The sequence below is a fragment of the Phascolarctos cinereus genome, unplaced genomic scaffold (assembly GCF_003287225.1).
Source record: "Phascolarctos cinereus isolate Bilbo 61053 unplaced genomic scaffold, phaCin_HiC Scaffold_9;HRSCAF=440, whole genome shotgun sequence".
In the NCBI taxonomy this organism is placed as follows: Eukaryota; Metazoa; Chordata; class Mammalia; order Diprotodontia; family Phascolarctidae; genus Phascolarctos; species Phascolarctos cinereus.
The window spans coordinates 39,970,067-39,990,448 of NW_027556402.1; the positions used below are offsets into that span (position 1 = coordinate 39,970,067).

Sequence of the window (20,382 nt, forward strand, 5' to 3'; positions counted from 1 at the left end):
TCTCTCTTCAAATTTTCCCAATCTATTTCTTCACTTTGAACTTTATGTTAAAGTTGATCTCTGTTCACTGGGGTTGGAGAGGCACTGTATCAAGCTTTTGGCTTTAAAATTCCCTGTTTTACTTTTTATTTATTTATTTGCTAGGCAATGCGGTTAAGTGACTTGCCCAGGGTCACACAGCTCATAAGTGTCAAATGTCTGAGCCTGGATTTAAACTCAGGTCCTCCTGACTCCAGGGCTCGTGCTCTATCCACTATGCCACCTAGCTGCCTCCATGCTGCTGTTTTCAAAGCCTGTTCTGGGTATCTTGCAAGTTTTTGGTGCTTCCAAGGTGGTGTCAGCCTGGGAGAAGTATGTCCACTGCCATCCTGGTCTGTGCTCTGGTCTTTAATCAGGAAATTGCCCTGCTTCCTTGCAGCCACGAGTACTAGTGCTTCTTTTGGTCCTGGAATTCTAACTAGGTCCCCTGCTCTCCTGCAGCTGCAAGTGTTAGTGCTCTTCTTTCTCCACCTTGGAACAGTTACCAAGGTACTTGTTCCCTTGTGACAAATCACATGTGCTCCTCTCTGATCTGGAACTGTGACTCAGAACTGCTTATTGACAATAGGATTGCCAATCTGTGTCAGCTGCATCCAATGCACAAAATCCCCTGCAATCTCTTTCTAATCAATTATCTGACCCCACCCACCCCAGCCCCCCCATCTCTGGTCTGAGAGCTCCTGAAGCTGCTGCTACTGCTATTGAAGCTGTCTCCAAAGTCTCCTACTGTGCTCTGGGCCTTTGCCTACCACAGTTCTCTAGATCTCTCCTGTGGACCTCTTAAGTCATGTTAGCCTGTATGTCTCCCTCTGACCTTTTGTTGGCTCTACTACTGCAAAATTTATTTGAGGCTTTATTTTCAATTAAAAAATAAATTTAATAAATTTAATTTAAATTTTATTTTAAAAAATGTTTGGAGGAGAATGTTGAGAATTTCATCTGGGTCCCAGCCTATACTCTGCCATCTTCACAACTCTTGATATTTTCTATCATGAGTTTACAAAGACATCTTTCATTACTTTTTCTTGGAAGTACTGGGGGAAAAGTAATAAAAACTAGCATCATTTTTATTCCTTAAGTTCAGAAACATTCTCTGTCGAATTGTACTTATGCAGTTATTATCAGACCACCAAGAAGCAGAAAAATGTACCATGTTCCAGTTCAATTGATTGAATCTCTGATTCTCAAATAGGCAGAACTCTCCCCATTCTCTGTGCATTGCCTCAGACTATTCCTAAGAGTCCTCCCTCTCTTTCTTCTCTATTTTAATTCTTACACTTGCTTAAGATTCGACTCTATTACAATTTTTCTCTGGTCCTATTAGTCTATAGTGATCTCCCTCTCTTGGACATGAAATAGTCCTTTGTCTTCCAGTTGCAATGCATTTATTGTAAGCTATTAAGTATTCAGTAGAATGTAATCTCCTTGAAGGCAGGGACAGCTTTTCATTTTTGTCTTTGTATCCATACTACCAAGTCTGGTGCCTTGCACGTAGTAGGTACTTGGTGAATTTGTTGAATTATATACTCACCGTCTTCTAAACAGCTTCACTAGCTGCATATCTCAGTTCCCAGCATAATGACTTGCACACAGTAGGCAGCTAATACATATTTTTAATAGCTGACTAAATGAAAGAATGCTTAGGTTGAAAAAGTTGCTACGTAGGTCATGTTTTTAAAAATGTACAAAAAGATATCTCATTGTAAACATGCAGAACCCCAAGTGAGTATGTTTTGACATGATGAACTAGTCTCATAATCACAAAGCAACAACAAAATATTAAAAACAAATGTAGAGAACAAAATGTGCTTCATTATTAAGGTGGAGCTGTAATGTTATCGTGGTGATGAAAAACCTTACTCTTTGACCCTTTTCTAAGCAAAAGCAATTTCAAATTGCTAGGGGGATTTGTACCTTTAAAAAATTCATTGAAAAGTGAACCATTAGGAAAAATAAAAAAAGAACTTTCTGTTTCTTGTTCTAGTGCATTAAGTCTAATTAAACCTAAGCTAGAACATGGAGATAGAACGTATAGAACCTATGGAAACATCTAAGCCCCCCATAAATTCCTGTGCAAAACAATTCCAACACAGGGGGGAAAATCAGTGCTTATTTTCACCAAAAAGCCATGGCCAGTACCTTTTGAATTCCTGCTGGAGATTCCAACACATTGTTCTCTGATCCATTACTTCGGTTAATCATTCGCCACATTTGGGAATACATACTATCCCTCTCGAAAGGATTCATCCCCTTCATGCGTACATGCTCATAGACTGCAGAGTCCAAGACAGTGCCATAAGGAATATCTGTTTGCCTTGAAAGATCCTGGAGAGACCTTTATTGTTGGGAAAGAAGAGACATGGGGCAAATGAGACAATGTTTGCAAGCAAGATAAATAGGGGATTGGAGGCAAGTTTATGCAACATATGTGAAGACAATAGTCAAGGTACTTGGTTTGTTTGGTTTTTGAAAAAAAAAACGGTGCAAACTATGGGAACTGCTTTTATATTTGTAACTAAAAGGAGAATGAACAGTATAGGCAATTATTTTAAACAATAATCACTTTTTTCAGAAGAGAAAGTTTTCTCGTTTCTACAACAAGCTAAATTAGATGACAGCTAGGTAATAGCTTGAAGTAATTTATCCTTCTGCTGCATTTTACCAGTGAGTAGGCTGAAAGGTGAAAGTTTAAAAAAATATATTATTTCAATATTGCTGCAAAACACTATATGAAGGCCCCAGTTGGGATGTTGAAGTCAGCCCAGTAGAGAGCAGTTTTTGCAATTTTGTTTCATATAGAAAACATGTTTTCAGCTAGAGTATATGCTTATTTCATACAAGAGCTCAAAATCATGCTACAGGGAAACATGGTAATATAATTTTCAGTTAACTGGTACCTTTTTTTATGACTTCTAAGTGGTTTCTATATTATATTTGCTCTAGTAATTTTTTTTTAAAGATGATCTACTCCATATGTATTTGTTACAGGTATATGAAAGGAAAGGGAAATGGAAGTAAATATTTACAGTTTTCTTACTCTTTGAATTTAGCATATCAACACTTTGGAATAAACCATTGTATGGCAGATGTGAACCACTTGCTTTAGTTTACCTAAACTAGTACACCAGGTCATAATCAGGCAGTCAATCCAAGTGGCAGGCCCCGAGCTAAGTACTGAGACTAAGAGAAAAATGAATCATTTCTTCATTGCATTGTTTGACGTTTTTGAAAAATTATTATGCCATAACTAACTATGAGAACACATTCAAACTTTGCTAATACTGGTTAGGAATATTTCAAGCATTCAGCTCTAATGGTTGACTTTTGGACTTAAATGTACATATTAGGTAACCAGTGTTAAATTGGCATGTTACAAAACCTTTTTTATTTTCTGGGTATGAAAGCATGGCACTATGAAACCGTCTACCATTTTTAAAAATAGGGTAGTTTCCGGGAGGCACAAATAGTTCCTAGGCAATGAGATTCATCTGGTAAATACTCCTAATCTCTTTCCTTAGAACTTCTAGATTAAAGTGATTAGTGATTTCCTGAGACTATTATTCCTTACAGTTTGCATTGGAATATGAACAGAGGGGGAGGGAATAATCTTATGGGTCACAAGTTATTATCACAGATAGTAACTGTTTTGATGCACGTTTAACAAATTTCAGGAACTTTCTGTTAGGAAATACTCTTGGAAAGCCTGGTTTCTAATGAATTCCTCCTTCCCAGTAAAATAGCCTGTGCTTTTTAAGGGTTCCATGTAGCTAAATAATTTCCTGTCTAATAATTGTTGTGTTGTTGGGTTGTTTCAGTTGGGTCCAACTCTTTGTGACGCCATCTGGGGTTTTCTTGGCAAAGTTATGGAGTGGTTTGCCATTTCCTCCTCCAGCTCATTTTACAGATGAGGAAACTGAGGCAAAAAAGGTTGTATGACTTGCTTGGGGTCACATAGCTAGTAAGTGTCTGAGGCCAGATTTGAACTCATAAAGATGAGTCTTCCTGATTCCAAGTCCAATGCTCTATCCACAATAATTCCTTAAGTGCACTGATCTCTGCTGGTATAATTATACTTAAACAATCTGCCTTTTTTTTTGGGGGGGGTTTAAAGCAATTGGGGTTAAGTGATGTGCCTAGAGTCACACAGCTAGTAAGTGTCAAGTGTCTGAGGACAGGATTTGAACTCAGGTCCTCCAAACTCCAGGGCTAGTGCTCTATCCATTGTGCCACCTGGCTGCCCCATGCCATGTTTTAAATACTGTAATTTCCCTAAGCTGAAAATGATCCTTAGGCAATGAAGTTCATCTGGTTAATACTCCTGACCCCTTCCTTGGAATTCTGAGATGGAAATGGCTTCTGATTTCCTGACAGACTAATCCCTCACAGTCTTCACTGGGAAATGAAAAGAGGGGGAGAGAATTCTCTCATGGGCTACCAGTCTTCATGGTTCGAGGGAAAATGAGTTTCCACGTGTATTCTCTAGCTTTGAAGCTAATTTCTTTATTTGTAAAAGGTAAACTGAAGTGACACTTCATATAAATAATGAAAATCAAAGAGGAGTAATAAAATAAGCTAGTCTTGGCTGGGCTACAAATCTATACCCTTCTGTGAGGGCAGGTGCTCCTAGGATAAGCCACAATTATTTTGTTATATTGCTTCAATAAGAATTTTGTTTCCAAAGAACAATTTATTGCATGTTCTCTGTTATTTGGAATGGTGAAAGAGAACGTATCAAATATTAACATTTTAACACATTTCCTACTGTCTGGTAAAGTGAAAAGAAGAATCATTATTTTTAAAAAAATAATTCAAGTGCCATACACAGATAGCTGTGTATGGTTATGCTGGAACCAGACATATCAGGGCTGGAAGAAGCCATGTTTGGGTACATTAGGATCTCTGCCAGTGTAAGACTGACCATTTGCTGCCTAGATATTATTTAGAAATTAAAAGTTGCATGATGACTACACAGAAGGCTTTCATTTGGTGAAGTTAATGTTGTGTGTGTGTGTGTGTGTGGTATTTTAAGCTTATTTAATTATACATGTACTTAATTATCATTAGACCCAAAATTTTAATGGTACCCTTTTCTCAGCTTTTCACCCTGCCTCTGCCAAACCTGACACGAAATCATGGTATGGACACTGTGATACCATAATCAATCTTCTGGGAAATGCCTGATATCATAAAATGTCAAATTTGGACTTTATCTAAGGGTAAGAACACAAGGCAGCATCACTGGTGAAAGCTAAATTTCCTCATAAAGAGGTCAGAAATGCTAAAGCACAGGTTCAGATTAGTTCAGCGTTATATGGAACTTCAGAGTGCATCTTATTCAACCTGATCGGTCCTGGAAATTGTCAATTCATTTTTGTTTTGCTCGAGGACCTCTAGGGACAGGAAACCCACTACCTTCCAAGCCAACTCATTCAACTATTGGACAACTGTTAGGAAGTTTTTCGCTACAAATTTAACAGTCCTGTAAGAATTTTATCGGATTTGCTGTAAGTGTGAATTTTATCAGGAATAAGCTGAAGCTAAGGAGTAAAAAAAAAAAAAAGAGGTTTGTTATTTTTAAGCCATTTTGGAATGTAAAGGGAGGATCCAGAAAGGGCAGGATCATCGCTTAGGGTAAAGGAAATGATGACAACTGATGATGGGAAGAAGGGAGACCTAATTAATTTTTACTTAGTTCTGTTTTCTCCTCCTAGGAAAATGATCTTTGAATGGGAAAGGACAGAAGAAAAATGGCCAATACTTGATCCTCAAGATAATTAAGGACATAATATGAGAGTAACTAACTGCTCCAAGAGTAAAATGGATCTAGTCTTTGTGAATGACATCCTAGAATACTGGGAGAACTGGAAGATAGGATTGATGAGCCACTGTCAGGGATATTTGAAAGGCCATAGAGAATGGAAATAGAGAGAGACTTGCAGAAGGGCAAACATGCGCAATTAAAAAAAAAAGAGGGGATAAGAATAAAGTGAGAAACTATAGGCCAGCGCTCTTGAATTTGATTTGTGGCGAGATTCTAAAATTGGCTATTTACATGATGGTAATGAACATTTAGAAAACTATGTGGTGATACCAAAGTGCCAACATGACTTCATCAAGAAAAGATCATGCCAGATTAATCTAGTTTCCTTTCTTGACAGGGTTATAAAAAAGTCAAGAGACTGCTATAGAATTTATCTGGATGTTAGCAATAGTTTCACAAATTCTCATGCTATTTTTTTATATAAAAGCTGGAGAAGTAAGGGCTAAATAAAATGACGTTGGTTAGGAACTATACCCAAAGAATAGCCACTAATAGCTTGATATTAAATTGGAAGGAGGTTTTCAGGGAAGTATCCCAGAGATGTGCTAGTGGACTTAGGCTTTTCATCATTTTTTTAATCAACAAATTGGATAAAGGCATTGATGCATGCTTATCAGATCTGTAGATAACACAAAAATAATAAGAATAGTACACGCTGGAGGAACATGATTTCTGTTTTCAACTGTTTAAATGCTTTCATCCAGGAAAAGGATTTAACTTGTTCTATTTAAGTCTAAAGGTTATAGAGTCATGGTGAGAAGTTGTAGAGAGGCCAATTTTGGCTAAATATAAGTGAAAAATTCTTTACATTTAGAACTGCTCAAAAGCTTATCTGTAAAAATGAAGATGGTGATACCTGTAGTAGTTACCTCATAGGGTCATTACAAGGATCAAATGAGATAATGTTTTGTAAAAGTGGTTTGCAAACCTTAAAACACCATTTAAATGTCAGTTTGTATTATTGTTATAAAAATGGAATAGGTTTTCTCAGTAGGCAGGTATCCCATTAGTGGATGATAACTTCTCAAGGAATATTCTAGTATGTCATTAATATTGCATATCATAGTTTTCTTGGTATGTGATTTATCCCCTAAGTAGACTACCAATGAGTAGAGAAACTAGGTATTATTCTGAATTTCCATCTCCCTCAGCACCTAACAGGGCTCTGTGTACAGCAGTTGCTTAACACATCTGCTAACATATCCAACTCTGTGATTCTGATATATGGTCTCAAGAAAAATTACAGTCTGATTGACTCATCATTTTTCCATTTTAACATACCAAAGACAGCATGAGAAAATCTGAAAGACTAAAGCAAAGGGAAGTGTATGCAAACAGCTTATTGCCACAGAAGAGAACCATGCTTTAGAAACCTGAAACAGAAAACAAGTCCCATTGTTTGTAAAATAACAATTTTGATTCTGATAAGGTTTTAGAGTCTGATCATAAGCTCCTAAAATTAATACCATTGTAACTCAGGTTGTAGTTTTCTCAAAAAAAGCCATTGCTGAAGGCTGATTACAAATCAATGAGAATCAGCAGTATGGTGGCATGACTTAAATAAATATGAGAGGAAAAGGGGCTGAATCAGTGATATCTGGTCCCTTCTTTACAGCTTACAGTCTTAAAAAGCTACCCAGGACACCAAGAGATTAAATGCCTTATACAGAGTCACTTAGTATATGTCAGAGGGAGGACTTCAACCTAAATCTTCTTGGCTTTGAGGTCAATCCTATCCATCATGCCAAGCTGCTTCTCTGTGTAGCACAAATATAATATTGGGATATGTTAGCAGATCTATCATTCATTTTGAGAATGTTTCCTTGACATGTGTCAGCTATTTGTCCCTGGGTAAGTCACTTAACCTCTCATCTCTCTAAGATTATAATTTTTTAGAGAAGGTACTAACCTGCCAATCATTGGCATAAGGAGTTTTGAGTCCTGCTTCTGACATATATTAGCTGTGTGACCAAGGACACGTTAAGCTATGTCCCAGACAACAATCTGTAAGTCTGTAAGTTACAAGACAAGCTATTGATCTACATTAGTGTAAGAAATTTCCATATGAGGAGCTCCTTACTTCAATGAAATCCAAGGTTGTCTCCCTGCCCAAATGACTAAAATTACTAGAAAAATAAGTGAAATTAATAAAATCCTTTTAAAAAATATTGTTATTATTTTACAATTGGTATTGTTCAAAGGGCAGCTAGGTGGCACTGTGGATAGAATGCTGGGCCCGGAGTCAGGAAGACCTGAGTTCAGATCCAGACTTGGACATTTCACAAGCTATGTGATCCTGGTCGAGTCAATTAACTGTTTTCCTCAGTTTCCTCATCTGTAAAATGAGCTGGAGAAGGAAATAGTAAACCACTCAAGTATCTTTGCCAAGAAAACCCCAAATGGGGTGATGAAGAGTTGGACATGGCTCAAACAACTGATTAACAACAAAAATTGCATTTGTCACTCTCCCATCCTGCCCCTAATCCTCCATTCTTCCTTGCTTTCCTAGGGCACTACCTTCTCCCGATCATCCGGGTTTATAGACAGTCATCCTCATCTCTTTCCTCTCTGTCACCTTGTGCTTCCAGTGACCACGTTTTGCCAATGACACTTCAGCAATGTACATTGCATGCTTCCCCTCGTCTTCACTTATACCATAACCACAGTAATTCACATCCTCATCACTTCTCACTAGGACTACAGCCTTCTAATCCATTTCTCTGAAAATAGCCCCTCCCTTCTCCCATCCATTCTTGAGATAACTGCTAGATTAATATTCCTAAAGCACATTTTAAAGATGTTACTCCCCTGCTCAAGAATGCTTAAATTTTCTCTCTTTATGGATGAAATAAAAACCCTCTGTTTATCAATGTCTTTAACAAGTTCTTTCTATCCTATTTTTCCATGGTTATTGCACATTCTTCTTCTTCATGAGTACTGCATTCCTGCCCAAATCACCTATGTTCATTTCTCCATTCCATAAACCATCTTTGTGTCTTTCCACAGGATGTCCCATATGCCCGTGATGTACCCTGTCATCACCTCTGCGTCATGGAATGCTTCGCATCTTTCTAAACTTAGTTTAGGTAACACCTGTTAGAGCAGGGACTCTTAATCCAGAGCCCACAGATGATCTAGGGATAGATTTCAGGAGGTTCATGAACTTAGATGGAAAAAATACATCTTTATTTCAACATAAAAGGTTTCATTTTTATTCCTATGTATTTTATGAATTTACAAACGTGATTCTGAGACTAATGGTCCATAGGCTTTGCCAGACTGCCAGAGGAATTCACAACACACAAAAGGTTAAGCATTCCTTTACTAGAGTAAATTTATTCTGACATCCCTGGTTGCTCATACCAGAAATTGATTTTTATCTATTTTGTATGTGTTTTATATTGAATTCTCTCTGGGCATATAATGTTCTACTAAAAAACAAAAGAAGACATAAGCCTCTTGAGGTCAGGAACTTTTTTGTGGTTGTTTTTGTATTACCAGCTTCTAGTGCTTATTGAATGGATTAATGAGTTAATGGTCTTTAAAATAACAATTCACATTTATATAACACTGTTCATCTTACAAAGAATTTTTCTTTCAATAATCTTCTATGATTATGATTATGATGATCATTATTATTGTACAAGTATAATCCTCACTAGAAAGAAGAGGAACTCTATGAGGCTCATACAAGGTAAGTGGTTTTCCTAGAATCACAAAAGGAAGCTGAGTCAGTTACAGGTCTCCTGACTCCAAATCCAGTGGCCAACAATCTAAACTAGATTAAAATTAGGCCTGACATTTTGCATTAAAATCTAGGTTTTCCTCCATATCTGACATATGATTTTAGATGTCTCTGCTTGCTCACAGCTGTTAATGGTAATAGATCTCTCTAGCTCCATGAGCCCATTAGGAACTCCTTAAATACACATTAGGGAAGTTATTACTTTCAATTCAACAAATGCTAAATATGTATAGCCAAAACACTGAGCTGGCTTTCAAGCTCATTTGAGGAAGACTGAACTTCTGGTATCCCAGCATAATTTGTCCCCAGTTTGAGGGAATGATATCTTTTGAAAAATAATTTTATTGGTTTGTGTCTTTTGAATGACTTATACAACCTAATACATCTATCCCCCTCTGTCTCCTGGAAAGTTAACATAACAAAAAATTAAAAAAGGGGAAATATAGTTTAGAAAAACAAAATAAGATATGAAAAGAGCCCAACATTACATGCATGTTCCATACCCTTAGTCTTCCACTTCCACAAAGAAGTAGGGAGAAGTGCCTTCTAATAACTCATAATTTTGTGGCATTCAGTTTATTTGTTGATTTTTGCCCCATTTACTTTGCTGTAGTTACTGAGCATATTATTTTTCTATTTCTGTTTGCTATTTCACTTTGCTTCAGTTCATATATCTTTCTATGCTTCTCTGTATTCTCTGTATATTCATTTTTTTCTTTTAGCATAATAAAATTCTATTACATTCATGTGACATAAATAATTTAACCATTTTCTAATCCATAGGCATCTACTTTGTTTTTAGTTCTTTACTATTACCAAAAGTGCTACCATAAATATTTTGATACACATGGGTTTTTTTTTTTTAACCTTTCTGGGATATATGCCATGTGGAATCTTTATGTTAATGGGTATAGTCATTTTAACCATTTTCATTGCAGTCACATACTTTCTCCCATTATTCCTGGAAAGAATGGGTCAATCTATTCCCCTATCCACTTGTACCTATTAACTTGGTATATTTATGAACCAAAATACTTTTCCCAGCCCACCACTCCCCCATATGTTGTCTTTCCTTTTTAGATTTTAAGGTCCTTGAGGGAAGAGACTCTTTTTGCTTGTTTTTGAATCTCAGTTCTTAGCACAGCACTCAGAATCACACAACACTCAAATATTTTTCCTTCCTTCCTTCCTTCCTTCCTTCCTTCCTTCCTTCCTTCCTTCCTTCCTTCCTTCCTTCCTTCCTTCCTTCCTTCCTTCCTTCCTTCCTTCCTTCCTTCCTTCCTTTTCTTCCTTCTTCCCTTTGTTCCTTTCCTCTTTTCTTCCTTCCTCCATCTCTCCATTTGTTTTCCTTTTTCATAATTCCAAAAGGGTTGCACAAATGGGAATGATATTTTTTTAACCAGAAAACAGCATATTTGCCATAACACTGGACATGTTTGCGATGGGATTGAGGAATATTGTAGATGATAAGATAATTTGATAAAAAGGAGAAAAAAGTAGAAACAGAAAGTCTACTCTTACCCCTTGATCCTATTTCTCTGAGAGGTCTATCAATAGGTATAGTCTATCTTCTAACTATGGGTGAATAATCATTGTAGATAGTATCTGCTAATGGGCTAAAAGTTTTATTTTAAGGGAGCCTTGAAAATTTCCCTTATAATAAAATCAGCTACAAAATCTTCATTGGGATTATGGAGGGCTTCTTGAAAATGTAAAAACGGGCAGGTGCAGTGGATAGAGCACCAGCCCTGAAGTTAGGAGGACCTGAGTTCAAATCCGGCCTCAGATCAAACACTTGCCAATTACTAGCTGTGTGACCCTGGGCAAGTCACTTAACCCAATTGCCTAAAAAGAAAAAAAAAAGAAAATGTAAAAACAAAACAAAGCAAAATCATAAAGCAAAATGAACATGTAGTTGAACAAAAGGGTTCAAAGCAAGGCAATTTAGCTCATGGTTATGATAGACCTTGAGTCAGTCATTCTGGAGTGTGGTCATGATGCCAAGAACCAGTGCTATTCCTGTTGAGATAGGCTTTGTCCGGTGGTAAACCTCAAGTAGACAAGGAGTCAATGAGGTCTACCAGGAGAGAGAAAAGGTTGAAAGAAAAAGGTTGAACTGTGACCTTGAAGGAGGTAGGCTAAGTAACTCTGTTAACTTATAAAAGTAAAAGATTTCAGGTAGATAAAGGAACTGAACAGCTCCAGAACCCAGGGAAGGCCGTTTCTGCAGAGAGCCCTTTGAATACAAAATCCAGGATGTGCTTATGTAGCCAGGCCTTTAGCCCTCCAAAACTTTGCTTCTGGGTGGTTGGGTTACAAGAAGTACCAGGAAATACAGATGTTCTACTCTTAATAGCTGAGAGTAGCTCAAATGAGATACTATTTGTAAAGCTCTGAGTACAGGGCTGGAACATGCTAGGTTCTCAATAAATGCTTGTTGCTTCTCACTCACTCCCCATACAGATTAATGCCTAGATAGAAAGATCATGCTGTACCAACACAATTCAAATTAGAAAGGAGGGAATTTTCAGAAGATAACGGATTATTCTATGATAGTTTTATGGTGAGTGTCATGTGGTGGAAATAATATCGCTTTTCTTCATTTTAACTATTCATATTTCAGTCTTTTATAACTTACTATTACTTTTTTGTTTTTTGTTCAGTCATTCTGTCTTTTCTGCCTCTCCATGACCTTGCAGACCAAAAGTCCAAAGGGGTTTTCTCAGAACAGGTGCTAGAGTGGTTTGCTATTTCCTCCTTCAGTTTCATGCTGACAGGGTTAAGTGACTTGCCTAGGGTCACACAGCTAGTAAATGTCTGAGGTCAGATTTGAACTCTGATTTTCCTGATTCCAGGCAAAGTGCTCTATCCACTATGTTACCTCGATGCTCAATGAATACCAGGTAAGATGAGCATTTCAATATGCAAAGTAGTAAATAAAAAAATTGGTCATGTAGTTGTAAACATTTATTACATATATCTTGCTTTTCTTTTAAAGTATGTAATAAATTTAATGTTATTTTTAAAGCTAGCTTGCTTGTCTGTGTTTCTTACTGACTTTTCTTTTGTTCTATTCATTTAAAAGATGGTTCAATGACAGTTTTTTCTTACTTTTCTTAATTTTTTTCCTTTGGTAACCTTAGAGCTAGTCCTTCTCCCCACCTCCACCTCATTTTAAAGAAGACCAAAACCCTTTTAGCATAAATGCAAATTCAAGCAAAGCAAATTACCACATTGGTCATGCTCCAAAATGGATTATGTCATTCTACGCATCACTTTTCTGTCAGTAGTTGGCGAGCATGTTTTATCACCCATCCTCTGCAGTTTTTTGCTTGTTCAGTGTTCTCAAGTCTTATTTGTTTTTTCTTTAAAATGTCAGTATTATTGTATAAATTGTTCTCTGGGTTTTACTCACTTCACTCTGTATCAGTTCATAAATATTTTATCAAGTTTGTCAGAAATCATCTATTTCATCATTTCTTAAGGTGCAATAATATTCCAATACATTTATATAACCTAATTTGCTCACCCAATCCACAGTTAATGTGTGCTACCTTAGTGTGTAGGTCTTTGTGGCTACATCAGAGCTTTAACATATGTGTGTCTGGTGTATGTATGTATGTATATATATACACATATATGCATATGTATATGTGTGTGTGTATATATACGTATATATATACATATACACACATGTATATGTGTGTGTATGTGTATATATATATATATTCTATGTATATATACATATTATACATATTGATCCTTTTCCTCTTTGGCTATAATCCTTTAGGTATAGTATTAACACTGGGTTTAAAGGGCCATACACAGTTTAGTGACTATTTGGGATAGTTCTAAATTGCTTTTCATAATGGCTAAACCATTTCACAACTCCACTAATACTGTACTAGTATAATGCTGTACCTATTTTCTGGAAGCCTACTAACAATTGTCATTTTCTGTTTGTTTTTTTTTTTTAAATCATTTCTGCTGATGCATTGGGTATAAAGTGGAACCTCAGTTATTTTAATTTTAATTTTTTAATCATTAGATTTTTTTTATATGACTTGTAGTAGCTTATATTTCTTCCCTTGAGAATTGCTTGTCCATATCCTTTGACCATTTTCTTGTTCTTATAAATTTGAGTCAATTCCTCAGGTCTTAGATATTAGACCTTTGTTAGAGAAATGATACACATTATTTTCACCAGTTAGCAATTTCCCCTCTAATTAATTTGCATGTGTGTGTATGTGTTTGTGTATGTGCAAACACTTTTCAATTACATGTAATCAAAATTATCTATTTTATCTTCTCTGATTCTCTTTATCTTTGGTTTATTTTTGAACTATTCTCCCATCTATCTAGATATTTTCTTCCTTCCTCTCTCTTCCAATTTATTTATGAAGTGACTTCTATCTAAATCATTTTATCTCTCCCTAGTTTAAGCATCAAGGTCACATTCATATCAAAAAATCTGGTGGATATTTTACTCTCCTATTTTTGCAGTTAATGTAATACTGGAATTCTTCTGCAAATATTTGGTAGAATTCACTTACAAAAACATCTGGTCAACTTGTTGTTGAAGTTCTGTTAATCCATTAATTCTGTTATGTTTGTAAAAACACCCTACTTATTATTTACTAGCTTGATGTGTGAATTGCTTTAAATTTTTCTGACTTCTTTTATTCTAAGAATATCTATTTTGGTATTCAGTTGCGGTGGTTTTAATTATCTGCCTGTAGATATAAAGACAATGAAGTCAGTCCCCTAAAATTGCTTCAGTTCTGTTGATGAGACATTACAGTCTTGGAATAAGTGTTCTTACCTGTGTCTAACCAGTGTCCTTGCTACTTCATAAAAGCCTTCCTCCAAATATCATTGAAAATAGAGAACAGCACATGTACAATATTTAATATGCATGTAAACCTTATTTAATCATATCTTGCTTTACTTGATATGCTAAATAATCCCAATTCCTTGAACCTTTACTCACAGAACTAATGGCCCAATTATTTTAATGGCTTTGTTATATCTAGATGTTGCCTTCTGAACACTCTGCCCAAGATGTGGTGCATTAAAATTGGGCACAGTATACTAATAATTATGTGAGTAATACTGAATACACAAGGAGGCATCGTGATTGTGTCTCATTATTAACAATGGATCTATATTTCCAAATCATATTTAAGTTTTGATTTTACAAAATCTGTTCAACCAAACTTTCCATTTATAGTTTGTTTTGCTCTATGTGAATTAGACTATGTTTGTTGCTGTTGAGTCTCATCTTGTTTTTATTTATCTCTTCCAATTTATAAGTTTATCAATTCTAATATTGAAATTCAAATTAAGAGTATTCCTCATTCAATTTACATAAAGCCATTTTGTTAAATATTTCTTCTAACACTGATTCCCCACCATTGATACTTTGGATGCATATAGCCCTCTAACAAAATATTATCATGAATGTTAATTGTCTAGACATGTAGAAAAGTGCTTTTTTGGGAACGCCCTTCACCAATGCACCCTATCTATAAAGTCTAATCTCTGGGAACTTCTGGAGGCACTTGCTAATGGTCACACAGTGTGTGTTCATGAGTAAGAAGCAAGACTGTAACCCAACTCTTCCTAATTCCAAAGCCAGTACTTTAGCAGATGCTACTAGGTCACCAACAAACTATTTGATTCAATTCACTGGGCTTTTATTGTCTACTATTTGTAAAGACAAAATTTGTAGAAGAGATAAGAGATGAGCATAGCTAATGTTTATAATTATTATAAGCACTCGGGAAAGGTCTAAGCTGAGTAAAATGAGAAAGTGAAGGTAAGAGACAGTATTTAGAGGGGGGTCGGAGAAGGGGTCTTGGAAGGGTGAAACATGAACTCAAAGGAAAGGAAGTAGTTCATTTCTAGGGTTGGAGATCAATAAGCATAAGGGAATTGAAGAAAGAAGGCAGCACAAGACTGAGAGATGGAAAATAGCTCAGTAGAGCTGGAACAAACAGAGTGAGAGTAGAGAGTGTGATGAACCTGGAGCCAAACTATGTGTTCCATTGAGTGAAAGTGGAATTTGTGTTTTATTCAAGCTTCCGGGAAGTAGCTTAGAATAGCTGCTGAGCGCACTGCACCTGGAATGTCTGAGTTCTAGATTCTTCCTTAGACATTTATTAGCTGACTCTCTCTGGACACATAACTTAACTTTGCTCAACCTCCATTTTTTTTCATTTATAAAATCAAGATGATGATAGTACCTATCTCAAAGATTTGTTGTGAGGATCAATGACCTATGTAACGTGCTTGTGAAAACAACATTTTATATAAATTTTAGCTTTTATTGAGTCACGTTGGCAGAGTGTATATACAACTGGTGTTGAAGCCCAGAAGACCTAGGTTCAACTCTTTCCTCAGACACATACTGGCTATATGATCCTGTGCAAGTCCATTAACCTGTCAGTGCTAGGTAACTCTCTAAGATTGTAAGCTGCAGAGTGAATTTCCTCATGAAAGAGTTCCTTCTACAAATAAATCATAGTAATAATCCTTAACTTGTATTTGTTCTTCATCATCGTTATCATCATCATTCAGTAAGTAATAGAGAGCTACTGAAAGATAATTATCATGGAAGTGATTTGATCCAATTTTTTTTTTTTTGCTTTGGAAAAATCACACGGGTGGTTGTAGAAAAATAGAATAGGACTGGAAGGAGACCAATTATGATGCTATTACAATAGCTGAGGTAAGAGATAACGAAGACTTGAACAAAAATGGTTGGAATGGGAATGAGAAGATGGGGGATGTGAGAGATATTATGAAGGTAGAAGTTGAAAGAACTTGGATAATTGACTCAATGTGAGTGTTTAGCAAGACAGAAGACTCAAATATGACACTGAAAGATTGGGGAAATGGGAAAATTAGGGGAAAGGAGAAGGGGGAGGTTGTGGTAAAGACACTGAGTTCATTTCTCAATATGTTGAATTGCAGGAGTTTTGGAAGGATAGAGATGAGAAAGGCAGAACCTCAGCATTGGCAGGGACCTCTGAGGTTTGCCAGTGGAACAAGTACCTGAACAAAAGTCCCCTCTGAAATATCATATTTTTTACTTGAGGTCACCAGTAATGGGATAACTGAGGCAACTCCCTCTACTGTTAGATGGCTTTTCTAAGCAGGAAGTTTTTCCTTAGAGCAAGTCCAAATCTGTCTTTCTGCAACTTCCATCCATTTGTCATAGCTCTCCCCTCAGAGGCTGAGCAGAACAAATCTCACCACTTGTGCACACATTAGCCCTTCAGCTACCATATCCAGTTCAGTTGGCACAGGGAATAGAATACTGGGCCTGGAATCAGGAAGACTCATCTTCCTGAGTTCAAATCTGGCCTCAGACACTAGCTGGGTGGCAAGTCATTTAACACTGTTTGACTCAGTTTCCTCATTTGTAAAAAGAGCTGTAGAAGGAAATGGCAAACCACTCTAATGTCATTGCCAAGAAAACCCCAAATAGGGTCACAAAGAGTCAGACTCAACTGAAAAACAAGTGAAAACAACAACAAAATATATCCATGTAAATTTCTTCTCCAGGCTAAACACCACTGATTCCTTTAAATGACCTTCATCCTGGTCACCCTCTTTCAGAAACAGAGTTTAATATTTCACATCCTTTCAAAAATTTGGCTCCACTAAGTGAACTTTAATACCCCAAATGGGAGGTCTTTTCATAGTGAACTCATCCAGGTGAGCAGCGGAAGCAATGACCCAAATTTAAGATAATAATAGAAGATATCTGGGTGACCTTTGGATCTCATCAGTGGGTACACCATTCTATGGAATAAGTCAAAACCCAATCATATATTCTGATACCCTGTGTGGCTCTTCTTCATATCCTACCAAGACTTACGCATAGGATACCCACTTGATGATTGAGTGGCTTTCCTGAACATTTGTTAATACTGAATGGACCTCAAAGGAACGTCAGCTAACTGTTTTCTCTCACTTTCACTGCCCATCTGCTTTTCCTGTCACATATCTCTCTGACGATATTTTTTATGCCACCTACCCAGCACAATCTTTGTTGTCAATGTGTTGGTTGTTTCTTATAATCAGCATATGGCTCTTCCTTGCTCTTTAGATAACTTGAAACTTTAATTATTTGTGATATTCTTTGACTCACATCACTGGAAGCCTATTGACATTAAAAAAGATGGAGGGGTACCCACTTTTTTCATGGAAAACCTTGAAGGCATATATTAAGACACTGTTTTATTCCCCTAAGACAATGCCTTTTTCTTTTCCTCCTAGTTGATTCTGGGTCCAGTCAGAAGTATAGTGTAGGAAGGTAGGTTGGTATACTGGAAGAGGTATAGGAATAAAATTCAGGGGAGACCTAGGCTCAAATACTGAATTGTGTGGCTATAGGCAAGTTATAACTTCTGTGAGACTCAATTTCTTCATCTTTGAAATGTGAGACCATAAGAAAGAATGTTGTAAGAATCAAATGACATAATGTATATAAAGTCCTCTGTATAACTTAAAGCACTATATATATCTTGGTTATAATTAATAATAATGATGATAACAACAGATATCATAGATATCCATTATATTTCAGCTACTTGGTTTTACTTTATGACAGGCTTTAGTTTTACAAATATTATTTCATTTTATCCTCAGACCAACCCTGGAAAGTATATTATCTCCATTTTACAGCTGAGGAAACTGAGGCAAACAGAGGTTAAGTGATTTGCCCAGGGTCACACAGCTAGTTAAGCGTCTGAGGCCAGATTTGATCTCAGGTCCTTCTGACTCCAGGAAGATCTATCCACCCTACCACCTGGCTGTGTAAGTCATAAAATGAAGATCATTATTCCACTTTGTCTTAGTCAGGTAACATCTGCTTTTCTATGTATTATGTTCTAGGAGGGATTTTGGTAAAAGTTGGAGTGGCTACGGAGTAATGTGACCAGGATGGTGAAGGTTCTTTTTAAAAAAAATTAATGTGAATTACTAAATACTTTTTAAAAAGTTGTACACATTAGATTCATAGTTTCATGTAAAATCCTTTTTTCCCCTATTCTTATATATGGAAATGTTTGTTTGTCAAGTTTGGAATGATAAACTTTTTTTTAAGAAATTTATTTTGTCAGTTGTACAGAGGGTGGACTGGGGTGAAGAGAGACTTGAGAAGGGCGGACCAATTAGAAGGTAGTAATGATGAGGCTTTGAACTTTGGTGGTGGTGGGGTTGTATGTTTGGGAAAAGAAACTACATGATTTGCAACTTGTTGAATATGTAAGATGAGTGAATGTGAAAAGTCAGAGTTTATATTGAGATTACAAAACCAGATGACTGGGAGGATGGTGGTGCCCTCAACAGGAATAGTGAAATTTGAAAAAGGGGAGGGTTTGGGGAAAATATAATGAGTTCTATTTTAGATATGTTAAGTTTGAGATGTCTGTGGGGCACCCAGTTCAAAATATCTAATAGGCAATTGGTAGTGTGGAAATAGAGCTCAGGATAGGGCCTAAGGTTGGATATATGGATTCAAGAATCATCTGCACAGATAAATGAGTCCATGAGAGCTGGCAAGATCACTTAATGAGAGAGTGTAAGGAAAAGAGAAGAGAGAGAACAGATCCTTAGGGTTCACCCTAAGTGTCAAGTGGGTATAACATGGATGAAGATCTAGTAAAGGAAACTGAGCAGTGGTGAGACAGAGAGGACAACCAGGAGAGAGAACCTCAAAAACATGGAGAATAGAGCATATCCCAGAGGAGAAGGTAGTCAATTGTGAAATGTTACAGAAGGGTTGAGGATTGACAAAAGACCATTTGATTGGGTAATTAAGAGCAATGATGAAGGGTCTTAAAATGATATGATATATTTGTTGGAAGAATTGAAGATATTTAGTCTGTACTGAGCAAAACATAGGAATCAGTAAGGTACTATGGGAGAGGGTATTGGATTTGGAGTCTAATGATCTGGGTTTGAATTTTACTCTACTACTTGATATTTGAGTGATACTGAGAAGTCATATAACCTCTCAGTGCTTGCATTTTCTAATCTGTAAACTGAGGAGGTTGAAGTAGATGGTTTTTAAGGTCACTTCCAGTTCTAAAACCCTATGATTGCTATGACTATTGAGATTATGTATTTGAGGAGTTGTCATGTAGAACGTGCATTTGGCTTGCCTGTGAAGGATAGATGCAGAATGAATGAGTGGAAGTTTCAGGGAAGTATATTTCATCAATACCAGGAAAAAACTTCCTATTAATTATCTTTGTCTATAAATGGACTGGATTGCCTTAGGAAATATGGAATAAGTTCCTTGTTACAAGAGGTCTTCAAGAAGTGGCTGGACAGACATAATTATCAAGGGTCCTATGGAAGACATCAATAATTCAGAGAGGAGTTTAGACCAGATAACTTCTAAAGTCCCCTTGTTTGCTTAGTGGACACAGTGCTGAACTTAGAGTTAGAAAGACCTGGGTTCAAACATGATCATACTTCTAGCTATGTGACCTTAGGCAAGTCATTTAACTGTTCTGAGCCTCATTTTCCTCACTTCTAAAATAGAAATAATAACAGCATTTACCTCAAAGAGCTGTATTGAGGATCAGATGAGTTAATATACAACAAATTCTTTGCAAACCTTAAAGTAGTCCACAAATTACTTGTTTTCGGATGTGATAGTAATTTTCAATGTGTCTTCTACAGACTGCTATAGAACAATTAAGGGAGTTTTGGATTTGGAGTCAGAGGACTTCTGTTTGAATTCTAGCTCAGTCACTTA

The 20,382-nt window shown here is 36.5% G+C and overlaps 1 protein-coding gene across 2 annotated transcripts in view; it reads right to left on the minus strand.

Annotated features, from left to right (window-relative positions):
- GRID2 (glutamate ionotropic receptor delta type subunit 2) overlaps positions 1–20,382 on the minus strand; it is a 1,695,829-nt gene that overhangs the window by 250,775 nt on the left and 1,424,672 nt on the right. For both annotated transcript variants that reach the window (XM_021008407.2, XM_021008405.2), the window contains exon 13: positions 2,179–2,374. In XM_021008407.2, coding sequence (XP_020864066.1) covers positions 2,179–2,374 — 196 coding nt within the window. The remainder of the gene's footprint in view (positions 1–2,178; positions 2,375–20,382) is intronic.